The sequence below is a fragment of the Quercus robur genome, chromosome 1 (genome assembly GCF_932294415.1).
Source record: "Quercus robur chromosome 1, dhQueRobu3.1, whole genome shotgun sequence".
Classification (NCBI taxonomy): domain Eukaryota; kingdom Viridiplantae; phylum Streptophyta; class Magnoliopsida; order Fagales; family Fagaceae; genus Quercus; species Quercus robur.
Genome location: NC_065534.1, coordinates 15418900 through 15439216, shown reverse-complemented (window position 1 = coordinate 15439216; position 20317 = coordinate 15418900). Strand labels below are relative to the sequence as shown.

Here is a 20317-nt window from a genome sequence, read left to right as displayed (position 1 = left end):
TGTCATAGGATTTATGCATTCACATATTGAAATAAGCTTCACTCCAAAAATGGTATATAGGGTTATATATATTGGTGGAGTTCCATTTGAAATATAATTCATTTAAATCTAATTGAAATTAAAGATATCAAGTCAATGTGTTTGTTTTTATCCCATAAAAATTGGAATTAAAAAAAGGTCATATGAATAGAAAAAAAAAAAAAAAAGTTGATTCAACATAACGTAACATATTAAAAATTAAAAATTAAATTTAAAAAAAAAAAAAAGATAGAGAAAGAGAACATGGTTGATAGCTATAAGGAATTTTGATATATATATATATATATATATATGTAGGGACACGATTCTCAAACGGCCCAACGATGACGTTGGGCTCGCAAGTGAAGGATCCCTCACAATAAGATTTGTAGAGAGTGGGCTTGAAAGGCTAGCGTTTGGTCACAGGGCGTGGGTCCAAACCGGACTTTAGGGAAACTCAGATAAGAAAAGACTTCAGCCTGGATATCCAAGCTCTACAGCTTTGTAACTTGAGGGATTGGACTCCTCGGATCATGTCCGAGGAGCACTAATGTCTTTCTCCGGTTACCCGGCAGTGGGTTTTTCGTGGTGGTGTACATATATTGTCCGAGCATTCTCATCCCTGGAGTTTTTCCCAGGAAGTGAGATGGGGATCTCTTTCTAATTAGTTTACCTTTTCTTTTATACTAGCTTACGTTCGATGTCCCTCGTCCACGTGTAGGGTCAATTTTTCCAGGACTGATATTTGTCCCGTCAGTCTAACCCCGCAATTGTTGGGGATGGTTGATAAAGCTGAAGAATACTGCTATGTTAGGTGCAGAGTCTTATCTATGAAGGGTAATAAGGGTAACTTTCCCAAGATATTTTAGATCTCCTCATGGATTTTTCTTATAGCTCTTTTTTACCCCTCTTCTTAAGGGAGCTTTGGGTCTGCCGAGGACTAAACTGTCCTCGGCTGCATCTCTGGGCCTCCTTCAGCCTTATATTTTCGAGCTTGGGCCATAATACTTGGGCCATAATCTTTTTCGGCTTGGGCCTGTGGACTTCCCATGAGCAAACGGGTCTGGCCCATAAATTACCGGGCCCCACAATATATATATATATATATTTATATTTAAATGTCATTAACGTAGAAATTATCAAATTAATGGAGATATATACTGTTTTTTAGAATAGATAGAGATTATCAAATTATTGGAGATATATACTATTTCTTGGGATAGATTTATATTAATCACCTCTTGAAGAATTTGGATTGTGCTTATCCATTAATAATTAAGTTTTGTAGCTTGATATTCTGATAAAATAATGTTAATTTAATAATATTAAAATTTATAAAATTTAGATGATAAATATTATCTAAATTAAATTTTTGAATGTTAAATATTATCTCCTAATTTAATAAATATATCCCAACAAATAAAAAAACAATGTTATTTAGATGATAAATATTATCTAAATTAAATTTTTGTATGTTCAATATTATCCCTTAATTTAAGAAATATAACCTAACAAATAAAAAATTAATGTTAATCTAATTTAATTTAATGATAAAAATGAATTAGAGTTCTGATAGTATACTATTCATTTTTATTTCTTTAAAAATCTAAAAATTTAATAAAATTTCTGCAATTTGGTGAAGCCACATGGTATTTTGATAATATAATTAAATTGAATAACAATTAAAATGAATATTATGTAAGTTCAAGTTGGGCATTTTTTTTCAAAAACAAATATTATAAAATATTTTAAAAACTATGGCAAATTGTAAAAATAGTATAACAATTATTAATGAAATCTCTCTCTCTCTCTCTCTCTCTCTCTCTCTCTCTCTCTCTCTCTCTCTCTCTGTATATAAGATAAAAAATATATATCTATTTTTTTAAAATCTAAAAAATAATTGAATTTTGTATAATTAAAAAATAAGAGAGTTGCATTATCCTTTACCTCTTGAAAAACCTCAGCAAGAAGTCTTGTTTAATATTCATCAAAATCCTTCCTTCTCTTTAGCACTATGTGTCTGCTGGTCTCCCAATACTGCTGGGTTTAGTATTCCAATTGTGATCAAATTCTTCTTCTTTTTTATTTATTTATTTTTCTTAGGATTGTCTATTTAGTTTTATTCATTTATTTATGTGTCTTAGATAATTTAGTTTTTGGAAGTGGTATTTGAAATTTCAGTTTAAATAAGAATTGCAATGTGACTATAACTCATTCATCACAAACCGTGGTCTACATATATGATATTTCTAGAATACTAAATATATATATATATATATCATATAATACTATTTACGTTTTCTCGTTGATGATAACATTGATTTTATAATACTATTTACGTTTTCTCTTTGATGATAACATCAATTTTAAGAAGGTGCATGATCTACTCTTAGAATTTTTTGTGGCCAAAAAGTTAAGCCAAGATATATAGGGTGATGAAGACAGTTTTTGTGTTTAGCTATGACTTTAGGGGTAAGGAATTTAATGATAAGCTGTTTAGCCATAAGGAGTTCACTGATAAGTTGAAATTTTTTAAGCAAGGTAGAAATTATTACTTTGTTTGTTTTGTTATTAAGATGAACAACTTTGGTTACTGTTATTTTAGCATTTCTCTACACATGAATGGAAATATTTTTATGAAAGAAAATTAGCACATTAACACATTTGTCAAAAAAAGAATGCAACACCGAAAACATGTACAATAAACTAAGTCAACCTATCCAAAATAAAATTTTAAACTAAATTAGCGTATATACAATAGCTTAAAAGTAAATTTTTCCAAACTCAAATCATTCTAAAATGAAAACAATCTAAAACTCTAAATATAAAATTCGTCTTTCATTTAAATATTTTATATGTTCTCTAATCGTCTAACACTTCTATTTGGTCCTCCACTTTCTCTTTTTTTATTTCTTTGCAAAACATAAAAAATACAAAAGTTATTTTCTTCTTAAGGAAAATAAAAATAGTGTGAAGTTTTAAAAAAGAACCAAATAATATTTATTTGTGCAATTGTACTTACTTCTTCACAATCTTTCTTTTCTTTACTTCGGCACAGATTTTTTCTTCAATTACTTCATTTCCATTGTTAGCCCCTCTTTTTGTTGTTTCCTATAATCAATTTGATGCAATATGTCATTATGTACTAATATATTTTTTCTTCAATATATTTTTTGTTCTTATCTTCTAAAAAAAAATCATGCAATTTAAGAAGATAAGAACAAAAAATATATATATCTATAAAAATTTATGAAAGTGTGAAGCTTAAGAATATTTTTTTTTTCTTAATGGATGAGAAGAGGTTGAGTTGATATTAAATTATCAAGTTTTTGTGTCTATCAAACTTTATCTAAAGAAGTGATTTCAAATTAAAATTTTTATCAACTTAGAAATTATAGGAAAAAAAGATAAGAACAAAACAAAATTATCTTTATTTTTCAAAAATCTATTAAAATTTCTACAATTTGGTGAAGACACATGGCGCAACTACGGCGTCTAAGCCCAACTTTTATTATATATAATATGATATAATAAGGTATTACTGTGATTACAAATAATTAGATAATACTGCAATTCGATTGGTCCTTTTAATACATGTAAAAATTTAATTGGGGGCTTTTTTCACCAAATAACTAGTTTACCCATGCTATAAAGGAAAAGGTAAGATAAACCATAAAACCATTAGATTGGGGGCTTTTTTCACCAAAAATGTAATTAGAAAAAAAAAATCCATCAATTAATTAGACATACACAAGTAACACAAATAAGTTTTTTACTTTGGAAAGTAATTTCCTTAATTATTATTATTTATTATTTTTAGAAATGCTTCAATTGAGAAAAGGAACTCACAAAATACTTAGGTTAGGTACTCCTGGAGTATAACGAAATGGTACTTCTTTCTCTCACATTCATGGTGGACCCCACCATAAATTTAATGAGTGAACCCCACCATAAATGTGAGAGGAAAAACACCATTTATCATATTCCAGAAGTATCTAAGAATTACTCAACAGACTAATAGTAGAATGGAGGAGAGCCAACTTGATCTCATAAAATCATTGGGTAAATTTATTTCCATGGCAAAATAAAATTTCTAGTTAATTTTAAAACATTCCATTTCGGTATATTAGTTTTTAAAAACAACAATAAAACTTTTTTTTTCTCTAAGAAATGCAATAAAACTATTTCTCCATCTTAAGTAAGTTGTTATTCAACTATACTATCAGTTCTTAAAGTTTTTAGGTTGCCTCATTGACCGTATGTTGAACAGTTTGACCAAAGACTTGCACACTACTTCCTTATATATATATATATATATATATATATTAGTAAAGGTTGCATGTGCAAGGCACATGTTGCCCCTTGAGTGAGAAAATTTAAGACAGAAATTTTTTTTGAAGTAGTATGGAATCATGTACTTAAATTTGGAATAGTTATTTAACATATGACTATCTATTTGCTATGATAATTTCTTAAAACCTATTTACTAAAGACAGTATCTACTCACGAAAAAATTCTACTAGGAATGATAACAAATGTCGTCGTCTTCGAACAATAAACAACTAAGTTTTGATAAAACATTGTTACAATATTTAAATTTTCATAATAAATGATGACATATGCTACAATTAAAACTCTTAATCAAATTAAATATACCTACAACCATTTGCAATGAATATTTTGTTATTCATACCTCTTTCTTTATCATCTTATTTTATGAGCCTAACTACGATATTTAGCTTACTTAATTTTTAATGAACACCTTTTTAAGAAAGAAAGCAAATAAAAAAAGAATAAGATAACAAAAGACATATGTCATTGAAGTTTCTATTAGATATAATTATAAATCTAGAAGATTTAAACCTCTAATAAATTAGTATTCTCTATGTAACAAATAGAATACCATACATCATCATTTTTACTTTAAGTATGACTAACATATAAAACTCAAAATACATGAAGAAATTTTTTGGGACATTAAAATTTCAGTGAGGCAATTTAGATATTGTACAATGAAATATCTAGGAATTATAAAATTTTGTTAGGCTTTAACTAAGAGAGTAACAGCAGGGACAATATGCTTGTCTACAAAATATAAGGAATGTAATTATTCAACTTTAATGGTCTATTTGGATTGAGGGGGAGGGAGGGGGGTAAAGTAGAGTAGAGTACAATTGGCCAAAAATTAGCCTATTTTTAACCAACTCTAATCTACTCCCCTCCACTCCTCCTCCCTCCCCCCTCAATCCAAACGGACCCTAGTTAAAGTTGGGGAGATGGGGAGAGGGGGGAATGAAACTACGCTAAACTTAAAGGGGAAAAGTACTTTTTCCCATAATTTTTTTTTTGTTGGTAAAACTATGTGTTTTTTTTTTTTTTAAATAATGTGTTAAAAAAAAAAAAAGAAGAAGAAGAAGAAGAAGTTAGCCCAAGAAAACTATCCTTAAAACTATGAATTTTAGCTTAACAAATTAGCTAAAAAAAAAAAGTCAAGAACACAATAAATGTCATGATATTTTCTCAATACCTTTATTTTAGTATTATGGGCCTTGGTATGATATTTTATTATTTTATTTTTAGTAATACTATGTCCACAATATCTTCACAATAAATCCTATGCGGTAAATTGTTATTAATTTTTAATTTGGACAACCACTTTAAGCTATGCATTTAGAAAAACAACAAACAAAAAACCAACAAAAGAAAATTGTGGGTGAAACAGTGAATTTTGACTCACCAAATTTGACTATACCAAAAAAGAAGTTTAAGAACATAACAAAATGTCACAATATTTTCATAATACCTTTTTTTCAGCCCTAGTAAGTTTCAGTCTAATATTTTATTATTTATTTTATAGAAATGTTATCTCCATAATATTTTCATAACAAATTATAGATGATAAGTTGTTACCGATTTTAAAATGGACCCACGACTGATATAACTTTTTTATCCATTAATGGTAGCTTACCACCTATGATTTGTTGTGAAAATATTGTGGACTTAGCATTTTTTTTATTGTAATTTATTATGTCAATATAACAATATATATACCAACTCATATAAATATATATAAGAAAAAAAAAGAGTATTAAAATATTATATGGCATTTTCACCAAATTCCACTAGTTTGGCTATTGGTACGTTTCATGCACCAAAAATAAAAGAAGAATAAAAGGAGTTTTTTTTTTTTTTTTGAAAGGGAAGAATAAAAGGAGTTAAGCTGTTGTTTCTTACTTTCTTTATATAAAACCGTTCATGTATGTGTAGATAACATTTACACCTTTGCATGTTTCAAATATTAATGCAACATTAAATTGTTTCCAAAGCCAGCCCATGCCCATCCTTAAAAGCAACCTAAGCCTAACCTTTTGATTAAAACCCCCCATTAGGACAGGTTACCCTTTGGTTTTAGGACAATAATCCCACATGGGACATGTGGAGAATGAGCTGGATGTGCAAGTTCTTAAGGCCCTAAAGGTGCCCTTTGAGGGATACCCTTTCTTCTTCTTGAATTGGAATGAGATGGAGGAGGCATGCTTTGGTACATTTCTTGTTGGATCCCTTCACGCAATTCTTCTTCTGCCTTTGCTGCCAATCTTCTTGGCATTCTTTCCGTGATTTCATCATTCTTGGTGCTTAAGATAAAGCTTGCATCCCCATTTCTTTTAATTCCTACAAGCTATATAAGATTAAAAAGAAAAATATATATATTAATACTATAGCCCATAAACAATGTATGACATATGAACTCTCTCCCTACCCAAAAGGAAAAAAAAAAAAAAAAAAAATATATATATATATATATAATGAATAATTAAGAAAAATAATGATCACAAAACTACCCAAAAGGAAATATCATAAAATTACATGTTTTGAATGAATTTTTTATTTCCAGTTACAACAAGTTGGTGAGGAGGGGATTCGAACCCGAATGTTGCTCGATGGGAAAATTGGACAATGTGACTTGGTGTTCGTTTGGCAAAGATTATTTTTGCTCTCTTATCTTATTATTCAGCTTATTTTTACTATTATTCATAGGTCCCATTGCATTTTTTGGTACTATTTATGAGTCACACTATACTATTTCAGCTAGTTTTTACCTTTATTTACAGTATTTTTTCAGTTTTAGCAAAATAAACAGATACCAAATAGACCATTAGTTATAAAGCTCTTGACTTATATGAACTTTTTATATCATAACGACATTGGTATCAACGAATAACGAAAACATTATATGATGATGACAGGTGAGATATGGCAAATTGTGCAATATGATAGTTAAAATTAAATTTATGGACTATGAAAATGTGATCAAGGTTCAAATTATAAGAAACTAACCTTACATCCCAATGAACAAAAGCGAAATGGGTCCAAGAGACTTCTCCTACATATTTCGCACAAATGACTGCTTGCCTTACCAGTAGTCTTAGGCTGAGGTCTCTCATTGAGGAAGAGAACTCTAGCACTGTTTATCACATAAGTCTGAACTCCACTAATGTCCAAAACCTTCTCAATCTCAGTGACCCGAACAACATCATGATATGATGATCGCCTAATCTGCATTATAGAGCTTCGATTAAGATAACAAAGTACCATAATATGAGTCCATTCGATCACATTGTATAATTAAAGGAAAAAATATTACCCACTTGAATTACTGGGTGATCTTTGTGCCGTGTTGATCGGCAGTAGAAGCAAAATGCATCATCCTGGCAATCAAGGCAAAACATGTTGCATTCGCTACGTGGGGAATCCTTGTGTGAGGAGCAAACAGAGAAGAAATCTGAAGATAACAAGGATTCAAGCCATGATGGCACCAACATTGCCTCCTGTTTTGAAACCCCACAAAACATACATAAACACCAAACAATAAGCCAAGAAAAATGAGATGTGTTAAAGATGAAACAAAGATTGGAATTTGCATTGGTACATTACCATTATCAAGGTTGATTACTTTCACGGAAAAGGGAGAGAGAGAGAGAGAGAGAGAGATAGTTTAAGGAACCTGGAAGAGTAACATAAGATTCATCAACAAAACAATGGATTAAGAAAAGGACAAAGAGCATATAAAGAAATATATGTATTAAAACAAGGTGCTGTGACGGTTGAGATAAAAAAAAATGGTAGGTTAGGTGGATTGTGGATCGTTGGATTGGGAGAGCGTCCGGGGGCTGTTTGGGAGTTAGGATTAACTTTTTGGTTCTTTCCTTGTGTCTCTTCGAAAGGTACAACTGCAAAAGGTCGGCAAAACAAGGTTTTGGTTAGGTTGCGTTTGGGCGGGGAAGCCTTTTTATGAAAAGTGAAAACCAAATCTTGATGGCGTGTATGCCATATGAAAGCTATTTCCCATATCACAATAGCTGCTCTCAATGGTTTGCCTTCCACGCAGCCTTTTATGCAATTCACATTTCAAAGTAACATTTCACATTTTAATATATATTATATATCATTATCATTACATTTTTTATCTACCTATCAAAATATATAGATTTATTTTTTCACGAATAAGATATCATGATTCTTGCATTTTTTATTAATTCTAATTATAAATTCATGGGATGTAATGACCATAAATATAAAATTGGATTTAAAATCCTTAGAGTTCTTATTGAGGTCACATGGATCTCCATAATTATGTTGGAAATCTTCACATGATATAACTCTTATTATATGTTTCACAAAATGACGGTTTTGATTTACAAACTGGCACTAATCTCATTTTGATTCTCAAAAAAAAAAAAAAAACATTATAAAAGGTATGGTGCATCCAATTTGATTTCATTTTTTTGGTAAGTTATATGTTTTCTCATAAAATTTATCATTTAGATAAATGGAAAAAATTATGAATAATTATTCAATATTTTGAGAGCAATATTCATTCTTATCACATAATAATAAGTCATGTTAATTAAATTTAGTGAGACACATCATTTATGTGAGAGAAAAAAGCATTACTTTCATAACATTGAATAACTTCTATTATTTATAGTTGTAACAACTCTACAATATGTAATATTTGTTTCTTTAGCATAGTTGAAATGAGGATGCTAGGTCCAAGATTCTTTTTATTTGACTTGAAATGGAGATAATTCATTTCATGTTAGAGATTTAACACTTCACACATCTAAAAAATGAATATGGTATCATTGCATTAAAAATCAATTACTATTCCTTATTTGGTATAATAAAATTTTAAATGCCAAGAGTGTTATAGTTTAGTGGCATTGATTGGCCTTCTTTATGATAAAAATCAGGCCTCGAACACCCTCCTCCCTCTGTCGCTTGTTATAACAATTGAATTAGCAAAAAGAATAATTTTAAATGACACGACACCATGAATATAATTTTTTTTTTTTTAATTTGAGATAAAATTCTACTCTAGCTACTCTAACCTAAGTGTATGTGTGTGAAACTCTGGGAACTCCTTCCTGAAGACTTGAACATTTGGCCTTTACCCTCTCACACCTCACAGGTACTTATACTTATGAAATAATTATCACGTCAAAAGTACACGGTAGTACCATGAATATAATTAGATTCACAAGAAAGTAAAAGTAAAATTAGATTTTAAACCTTATATTTTCAAAAATAACAAATTAATTAAATACTTTTTTTTAAAGTAACAAATTAATACATGTAGTTTAAATAATAAGAAATTAAAAACTAAAATTTTAAAAGTAATAAATTAAACATCAACTCATTTAAATGGAATGATATTGTGTTGGGGTTTTTTTTTTTTTTTTGACATAATAAATAGCCAATTTGTGAAAAGATTTGTAAGAACAGTTGGGTCTCTTTGTAAATCGTAACGACAATTTATAACACAAATTTTGTAAATATAGGCTAAGCGCTTGAGGATGAGGGTTTAATTCATTACCTTTTCAAAACATTTTTTTAAGACTACTTTTGGTAAACCTTAAGGTTTAATTTTTCACTTTTATAATTATACAATTCACTTTGCTACTTTTTGAAATTTCTTTATTTAATTTATCACCTTCAAAACAAAAGAGTTTGATTCGTTACACCAAAAATGATAGAGATTTAAAATCTAATTTTCCTGAGAGTAAATCTCCAACATAAAATAAGCACTTTTCAATGCAAGTCTCCTTTTCAAAAATAAATGTAAAGGATCATTTTAGTAGCAATAATATACTTTATCACTAATCAATGCATACCACGTCAATAGTTTCATACCACGTCAAGTATTTCATGAAACCAATAGGTTTTACATGACACTTTTTTCTTTTTCTTTTTATAATTCGAAAGTTATAATAGGGGAATGAGAATTTGAATCCAGGTTTTTGTTGGAAACACTAAAAGATGTTAACTTATTAAGTTCCAAGGCTCTTGGCTACATGACACTTCTTGGTTTACAATCAAAACTACCCTTAAGTGCGGCATCTCTAGCATTTTTATAAAGAATTATAAGAGTCTTACAACAATGTTGAAAGCAACAATTCTCATTTTCTGAAGAAAAAAAAATCCTACTTATTTTTATGTATGTGTATATATTTTTTTAATATATATTCTTAACTAGACCCACTAGTGTGTGTGAAGATAATTGTGAAACTACTGGAATTTGTTAGTTTTTCCGAGCTGTTGTTTAGGGTTGTTTAAAAGTTTAGAATAATCTTGTCCCCATCAATGATTTGGTCTATCCTGTTAAATAGCTCATTGCTCCAAATAATCTCCATTGAAGAGTGTTTATAAATACTATTAGTATATAAAAAAGAGTAATGTGTTGTAATCTTGTTGTTTCATTACACATAAGGTTTAACAAAACATAGTCTCGCAAGTTTCTTGGTTTGAGAAGTAATTTGCAAATGAATAGCTTAAATTCCCACGAGGCCCATGAGCATTGTTATTATACATTAATTATCAAGGAGAATAATATATTTTATTAAAACACCCCTCCCAGAACTTGTTTTTTTTCCTTTTTTTTTTTTAAAAAAAAAATGCAATGCTTGGGGTGTCACATAACTGTTTGTGAATCAAATGATATTAAAAAAATCTAAGAAAATCTTCATAGGATAAGTTTTTAAGATGGAAGAGAAAGAAAAAGGAAAAGATCCAGATAACAAAACTTAATGGCGTGGTTAAGTGTTAACATGCTTTTGCTTTGCTTGTTTAACATGGCGTGGTTAAGTGTTAATATGCTTTTGCTTTGCTTGTTTAACTTATGTTTGATAGATCCTTTATGTGAGGAAAAAGTATATATGTGCGTAAAGTTAGGGACAAGGAATAGAATAAACTTTAAGAGTAGAAATTCACGTCAATTATATCATGCCCGTTAGTCTCTTTGATTGAGGTTGTACTACTAATATAATCACATTTGTCATTTATTTATTTCTATCAATTTATATTTGAGCCCGGATTGCCTATTACAAAATTACAATAAAAATTTTACAATCAAATTTCTCACAATGTTTTACAAATTTACAAATTTGCAATGCAGTTATTCCAGAAGGAATACTCTATCAAATAGGCCCAAAGTGTCGGCCCAATATTCTGAAAGTTGGGCTTACAAGATGCAAATACATACTAGCCACTAGGGCATTGGGAGATTATGATAACCAACAGTGATGGTTATTCTTCAGAGACTATTAGTGAAAATTCGAAACTGGGCTGGTTTCAGAATTTTATAAGCAAGCCTTGAACTGAACTTTTTGGAACTTATTGGGCTATATTTTACTTGGGATGATTTTATTTTAAGATTTAACTGTTTAAGAAGTAATTTCCTAACATTGGATGGTGAGGCTCAAAACTGTCATTTGAATTGGTGGATTTCAGTTAACTTATTAATAAAGTTTTTTATCTCTAAATAAAATATTTGGGGTTCAATTCCACTTACACAAAAATCAAATTCATTAATTTTAAGAATTTTTATATGCAATACATGTGATCAATTTGTTCATCTTAATAATTTAATATGATTACTGTATATTAATAATGTAGTAAAATATGATTTTTTATTCACAAAGTTGGCCTTTATTCGTGATTAATTATGAAGTTGTCTGCTTGTCTATCAGAGGCTATGAGACCCATAAATTATTGTGAACAACTAGGTCCACAATTATCATTGTTAAAATAAAAAAAATAAGAGTGACAGCTAATTGTGGGCAAAAAATGCTTCTTAGTACTTATCAGCCAAACCACAAGAATCTTTCGCACAGCTGCGTTTTAATAATATGCAGGCCTACTGCATGCATTGTAACGCATGAGTGTGAGTTTTAATTTGTTTGATTTTCTTGTTTAGCACAAGACTACAATGAAAATGATATCACTTTCATATCTCCATTATATATTTATATGAAGTTTACGGCACGTCTTGGCAATTTAGAGAAATTAATTCTTGTAAAGATAATTGGATTTATTGTCACAGACTAGCTATATTCTCACATGCAATTCAGGAAAAAAAAAAAAAAAACACAAATACAGTAACACACACTGGTGTACAGTTGAGAAAGAAAGTGTTCAGTGTTCTCATTGTATTATCCTTAAATTAATTTGTACTAGTTCATTTCGATGATGAAAGTATATTTAATAGAACAATTTGGGGTTCAGAAATAGTTTATATCATGTAAATAAAGTATAGCAATGATCAGTGGGTTCCAGTTAGCTCAACTGGTAAAGTCTCTGATGGTTGAATAAGAGATCTGGAGTTCAATCTCTGCCTACACCAAAAACTGATTGGTGTCTTGGTCTGATGAAACTGTCTCAAAAAAAAATAAAAAGTATAGCAATGACCACAAAAAATTTTCATACAATTTCTTTTAATGAATAAATTCATTAATAGATTTAAATCTTACAGATACAAAATTTTAAAATAATTAGGTGCATGTTAAATGTCATTCCAAAATCATAATTTAAGTGTTTTTGTTGGATCAAAAGTATTAAAACTTCAATTGATTATATATCCAACAAAATCATTAAAACTCAATTTATTTTATTATTATTATATTATGTTGTTAAATTTATATTAGAACTTACTCTTAATAACCCTAGATTAATTTAATTCCTCAAATCCAAAACATTATTGATAATAATGGTTTATAATTCTGCAAGGCTTTCAAATCTTTTTGTGTCAACTTTATCAACATTCCGACCATATCATAGCCTTATGGACCTTGTGATACTTTTCTTCCTTTTGAAATAGAACAGTAAGAATGCGATGCTTTATAAGAATATAGTGAAACAGACTTCGAGACACTAAACATTAATTGATGATGAGTAATTGGACCTACCCCTCGTTCTCATAATTTTCTCTCATGAAAGTGTAGCTCATATAATTTATAGAAGTAATAATATTTGTTGGATTCTAGTTATGAATCACATTTTAGAGTGATAGAGGGCACATTCACTTTATGGTTGGTGAAGCCTAAACCTGCAAGACTTTGGAAATTTGTATTGATCATGTGTTAAGGCATGGGGAATAAAATTGCTTTCTTGCTTTCTTGGTTGTCCAAACTCGAAGTCTCCAAAAGGTCCAAATAGAATGCCTAAAAAGTTTGAGAGTAACATTCCCCTAAAAAGATGTTCCCCAACAAGTCATAAAAATCTTGCTTCACTATCGTCTTTACAAAATGCAAGGGTGAAAAATATGACTTCATTTGGTTGCTCAAACCGACACACCAAAAGAAAAGAAAAAGAAAAAGGCACTCAGGATGTTAATTATAGTGGCGGCTGCACCCACCATGCTAAATACCTCTGGTATCGGAAGCCAACAATTTATCTTGGGAGACCAAATTAAAATGTAATATTCTATATATATACCCATATATATATATATATATACATACATATATATTAGTGTAAAAAAATCACAAATGGGTGGTTTAATATAGTGGTTCCAATGTTTGATGAGATCCATAATATTTTAAGTTTTGGGCTCCTTTGGTAGCCCATTTTGAACAGCTTTTGAGCATTTTAAACAATATTACACATATTTCCACACACTTTTTCACCCATACGTATATCAAAAACACTCAAACAACATTATTCAAACTTCTCTACCAAATGCTTAACTAGTATTTTAAATTTGGGGCAACTCCAAGGGATTCATTCTTGCAATTATTTAGTATTGGGGGAGGGGGGGGGCTGTAGGAGGATTGCGCACAATTGGGAGAATAATCAACACTTTTGGACACCCACATTAACAATAAAATAAAACTAAAAATAGTAGTGTAAAAAATTATAATCATTTTCAACCTGCTACTATAAACGAAATTATAACAAAAAGTGCGTATCAAATTTAATAAATATATTCTAAGATTAAGAAAAATAATACAGTATTTACCAATCTTTGTTCAAATGAAAAGTATAAAATTAAAAATGAACCATCCTGCCTTAATCACCTAAGCATAGTGTAAACGAAAAATGTGGATTTATTCAATTTTTTGGTTAAGTCACAAGAGAATTAGGACAATTTAGTCTTATTTTATTTTAATATTATAATTGATTGAAAAGTTAAGAGTTTTAACAAGATTGTGAGTCACCAAAATCGAGAATGCCAACTTCCACCTTTTCCTCAATTGTGTGCGTGTGTAAATCTTTAAAACTAAAAAAATAAAAAATAAAATAAAGGGAGAAGAGGGGGGGGGGGGGGGGGGGTGAGTGGTGGAAGCATGGACATTGGACAGAGGTCACGGAGTCACTATTTATTTGACTTGGGTGATGGTCCCCCATTTTTTATATAGTTATTTATTAAAAAAAAACATATTAGTACATGTAGATACAAATTTTAGTAAAATTACTTTTTTTTTTATATTATTATTAACTCTTTTAAGAGTAATACTGTAAACACAAATTTTTTTATAACATTTTTACAAATGGTTAAAATAGCAAATTATTATTGGTTTGCATCAGAGCCCACCATTTACAAAATTATTTTACTTGCTAATAATCACTAATCACATCAATAATTTTTTAATAATAAGTTTGTAACTCTAGTATTTTTCTCCTTTTAAAAACCATAAATAATTTATTGATCTAAAATCTAAAATAAAATATAGAAGCCCAAAAAAATTAGCCCAACAAAAAAATTATCAATAATAAAACTAAAAAATTTAAGTCCAATGAACCAATTTTACCCAAAACAAACAACCTTAATAATTTTGTTCTTACCTAGTAGCAAACGCACACATCAAAGACACAACAAAAAAACCCTTAGCGGCTTAGTTGCCGCAAACCAAGTTGTCCCTCTAACTCTAAATTTTGGCTCCACCATTCTTGGGGAAAGTCTAATTCTAAGCATCTCTTCTAACTTCTAAGTTATAAATACGTTTAAGAGTAATTGTGCTCACAAATCTCGGATAAAATCACAAACTGAAAATCACTTTATTTATCGATTCTTTATTCAATCCAATTTTCAAAACTACGGCGTTCATCTCAAGCAATTGAAAAGATATTCACAGGCAAAAGATGAAGTACTTAGTAACTGTGCTCATAAATCTCGGATAAAATCATAAGCTGAAAATCACTTTATTTTTTGGATTCTTTGTTCAATCCAATATTGGAAACTATGGCGTTCATCTCAAGCAATTGAAAAGAGATTCACAGGCAAAAAGATGAGGTATTATATATCTGAACCTGGATGATCAATTATCATAACCCAACAAATATGGTTGGTACTAACATTTGCTTTTTTGGGCATTCCAAATGTGCACTTCCAACTTCAGAAGTTCACCTAAAAATTATTCCTTTACGCATATGCTAGTGAATTAAATGCCACCCATTATTTCCCTTTGGGTTTTTTTTTTGATAGAAAGATAGAAGCTCTTTGAATGAGCGTATTGTACCAAACCCACCAACTTTTACAAACTTTAACTATTCTCAATTTAACAGGCAAGTTAGCTGAATATTGAAGATCGTGATAGTGGCTCCATGAGGAGTTCAATACTTCAATGAATCAATGGAACCCAATGGGGTTGATCAGGGATTTTCTTATGCACACCATGCATCGCATCAAGTGTGTGTATATATATATATATATATATTATAAATAAAAATCAAATCAAACAAAATCTAATTTATACTTAGAGTATTCCCATCAAGAGTTTTAAAAATTTTAGCATTTAGCATCTAAAAACCCAACTTTATACCATTTAACGCATTACTTTTCAATACATCTAAGAGCATCCACACTGGGCATTGCAAATGCCAAATGTAAGGTGGGTTTGGCATTTTACACCCAAAAGACCTCAACATCTGGGATTGTAATAAAAAGGAACTATTGTAAAAGCTGTCAAAACAGTAAATTACTTTTTCGTTTTTCCATAAAATATTTCCTAAAATAGATTACTAATATATGTCTTAAGGGCACACGTTAGTAAATCCCAAATAATAATATTTAATACACTTTCTCCTCCTTTTTTAACCCCGAAATTTCTCTCTCCTCTCTCATTATTTCTCTTCTTTTCTCTCTCTTCCTTCTTTCTTTCTCATCTGCTCTCTGCTCTCTTTAGACCCAAGACCCCGTGCTCTCTCTCTCTCTCTCTCATCTGGTGGTTGTGGGTTTCTCTATCTCTCTCTCTAGTGGTGGTGGGATTGTGACTGATGTGGGCGTGGGATGACGTGGGTTTTGACAAGATTAGTGTGGGTGTTGACAACAGTGGAGATCGATGTGGTGGAGGTCGGTAGGTGGTGAGCTTGGCGTGGCGAAGATCGATGGGTGGCGAGATCGGTGGAGCTATGGTGGCTATGGTGTTGTGATCGATGTGGGTGTTAATGGTTTTTTTTTTTTTTTTTTTTTGGTTTGCTGGTATATGTGATCGGCGTTGTGATCGACGTGATGGTTTTTTTTTTTTTTTTCTCTGTTTCGCCGATTTGGGTTGATATGGATGATGGAGGAGTTTGGAAGAAGGTGAAAAGTAAAGTAATGGAGGATTCTGGAAGGTACACACGTGTGGAGGAGAAAATTGGGAAAAAACAAAAATGGAAAAAATATATTTTATTGTGAAAATATATTATTTTAATGAGTAGAATAGAAAAATAAAAGTTCGGATGTTGGGTGTATTGGAAAATGGTATTGTATAATTGATAAAGTAGCTTTTTGGGATGGTAAAATAGAATAGAGTAGCATTCTTTGATGCGAATGCTCTAACATCAAAACTTTTATTTTTTTTACCACTTCATTAAAATATTATTTATTTTTCATTTTTTATTCTTTGTTATTCTCATCACCCAAGCCACCACAAACCCATGGCACCACCACGGCACAACCCACCGGCCTCAACCCACAACCACAACACACCAACCACACAACACACCATCCCACTTTCCCCTCTCATCCTCTCTCTGCCTCAACCCACGGCACACCAACCACAAACCCACCATCGTTAACTAGCAACCTAAGTAAGTAAAAAAATATATATAAAAATAAAAAATAAAATAAAAACTAGTGAGACCCATCGAGCAACACCACCCACCACCTTTCCCTTGTTCTTCCATTCTTCAAATTAGTTTTCTACACCCAAAACCCACCACAAAACCCACCCTAGCCACAAAAATAACTACCACCCCAGCGGCCCAGCCTCTCCAATCTCAACTCCAACCAAAAAGGCCGACGCCAACTCAAGAATGTCGACCAAGAACCCAGAGAAGGAGAAGAGAGGCACTTGGAAAAGAAAAAAAAAAAAAAAAAAAGGTTGAGACCGGATTGAGAGAAAAAAATGAGGGAGAAAGAGAAATAATAATAAGAAAAGAAAGTGGGCCCCATTGAATTAAAAAATAATATAAATTTTATAATTGGTGAACAATGCGGTCTCAAATATGAGATTGCACTGTTCATCAATACCACATATTATGACATTTAAAACACTTGATGGAGGTGGTTTTTGAGAGTTTAGTATGTCAAATGTCAAATATTTGGCATTTGACACACTTGATGAGAATGCACTTAGAGGGAAAACTTAATTCTTTCATATTTAAATACAGTGAAATACATTTGTCCTATGTGACCTGCTAGTCCCATCTTACTCGGCACGAGTTTTAACAAACCCTAAGAGGATAAGGCGAGAATAAATCACACACCCTCTCAGAGACAGAGTGTTTGTATATATACAATTAATTTTTTTTCTCTCCCTTATCTCACCTCCTATTTAGCATCAATGTCACCAAGGACGGAGTCAGAACTTTGAGTTAGGGGGGGTGGTTTTACTGTTGGCTGTGTACAATGATTTCAACCTCTAATTCTGCTACTTAACTGCTAAGATTATTTATTATTATTATTATTATTATTATTTTGTAGATAAGAACAAAATTATTTTTGTTTAGAATTTTTTTTAAAGGGCATGGTTATTTATTTTGGATAAAATTAGTTAATTGAGCTTAATTTTGTTTTTAGTTTTACTGGTAATTTTTGTTGTTGAGTTTTTTTTTTTTTTTTTTTTTTTTTTTTGGCTTGTATATTTTGTTTTAGATTTTAGATAGTTGCAAGTTTTTTTTTTTTTTTTTTATAAATTACTTAAGTAATAAGTGGTTACTGGTAAGTAAAAAAATGATGTAAATGGTATGCCCATATGCGAACCAATAAAAATTTGCAACCAAAAAGGTTTATAAAAATGTTATAAAAAAGTTTATGAATATAGCATTACTCTTAAAAGAATTAATGATATTTTTAAATTGAAATAAAATGTAATTTTATAGAACAAAATTGCTAAAATTAATACATATATATAATAATATATTTTTATTAAAATTTAGGGGGGGGGGGGGTCATTGCCCCTTGGTCTAAGGGTAGTTCCGCCCCTGGATGTCACCCCAAGCCATTAGAGACGATGAAATGTCTTTATTCCACCCGTTGTGTGCGGCTTTTTCATCCCAATTAAGACGCACGTGATTTAGCCTCGCTATCCTTGTCCACACACATTTAACCTATGCTCATTGCTCAGTCCCTACCCTTTTTTTTTCCCTTTTTGAAAGGGCAGTAAAACATTAAACTTGCCTTATTATTTTATGGGATGTTTAAAGATTCACATTTAAAGATTGATTGGTATATACTATATACCCCCCTCATTATCTGTGAGTGTTTAACGTCCCGTTCACTGCAAGCAAAAACATTCTTGTTCACTGCAAGCAAAAACAATCTTCTCGCACGCAATCTATATGCATTCAGTGAAGGACCATCACTTGTTTTAATTGACTTTGCCACGTATTAAGTCATACAAGTACAACTGTTTTTTTCTCCCTTTTTATCCTAAACCCAACACACACCTTGCACAACTAGACAATGCCTATGTCAAACCAATATTTCTACTATAACTAAACTAATTATAAAATTTTCACTAGTCGGAAATTATTTATTGTAACGAAAAAGTTTAATAAAATATAATTTGTTGTCTTAAATATAAATGAACTTGATAATTATTAACACGTATTAATTATGATTGTATTTATTTATATAATTATCTCTCTCTTTTTTACTGTTTATATAATATATGATGAGGCAGAAATTTTTTTCAGAGAGACGTGGCAATATTCTAAATTTCTAATAAAGGGTTTAAACTTTAAATATAGAATTGAATATATGCCTCTTTTTAGTGGTGGAGAGTAGGATATGATCCCATCCCAGCAATGTTTTCTTTTTTTGACTTAAATATAAATTTGACAATTATAAATGTTATTTATAAGTATTTATTATCATTGTATTTGTATATAAAATTATCCTTTTTACTATATATATAAAATAGGCATGGCAATATTCTTTTAATAAGGGAAAAGAATACATGTGATCAACTTTAACTAATCTATATATATAAAATATGATATGACAATATTTTCTAATGGAGGAAAAGAATATATGTGGCCAACTTTAACCAATCTTCTATTGTTGTTGTAATCTAATAGAGAGTTTAAATATTGATTTTTTTTTTTTTTTTGAGAAACAAATATAGAATAGAATCTAAATACAATTAATATATATTATAGATCATAGATTATAGATATCTAGTACTTATTTTAAAAATATATTAGATTCTATGTTTATTACTGTCATTTTCCCCCCTTTTTTTGGCTGAATATTACTGTCATTGTTTTCATACTCATCCTGCGCTGTCATTATATTTCTGTAAATAGCACATAATTGGCTGAGGTTTATTTATAGAAATTTCTACCAATAGATTTTTTTTTTTTTTTTTTTTTTTTTTATGGGAATCAATAGATTATTTCAGTATCTATCTTATTTTACTGAACAGACACCCCACCCACCTCAAAAAAAGAAAAACAAAAATTACATGTGTAGTCTAAAACTCCTTTGGCCTTATGTTCCGCATTTAATTAGAACGACCTATACTATTGAAGT

General features: G+C 30.1%; 1 protein-coding gene across 1 annotated transcript; it reads right to left on the bottom strand.

Annotated features, from left to right (window-relative positions):
• Positions 1 to 6226: 6226 nt before the first annotated feature.
• On the bottom strand, positions 6227 to 8343 carry LOC126722803 (protein RGF1 INDUCIBLE TRANSCRIPTION FACTOR 1). Its single transcript, XM_050425950.1, has 4 exons — positions 7954 to 8343; positions 7668 to 7847; positions 7357 to 7575; positions 6227 to 6697 (listed from the first exon to the last, which is right to left on the bottom strand). The coding sequence occupies exons 1-4, from the start codon at positions 7954 to 7956 to the stop codon at positions 6482 to 6484; spliced, it is 618 nt and encodes a 205-aa protein (XP_050281907.1). The 5' UTR covers positions 7957 to 8343; the 3' UTR covers positions 6227 to 6481.
• Positions 8344 to 20317: the final 11974 nt, after the last annotated feature.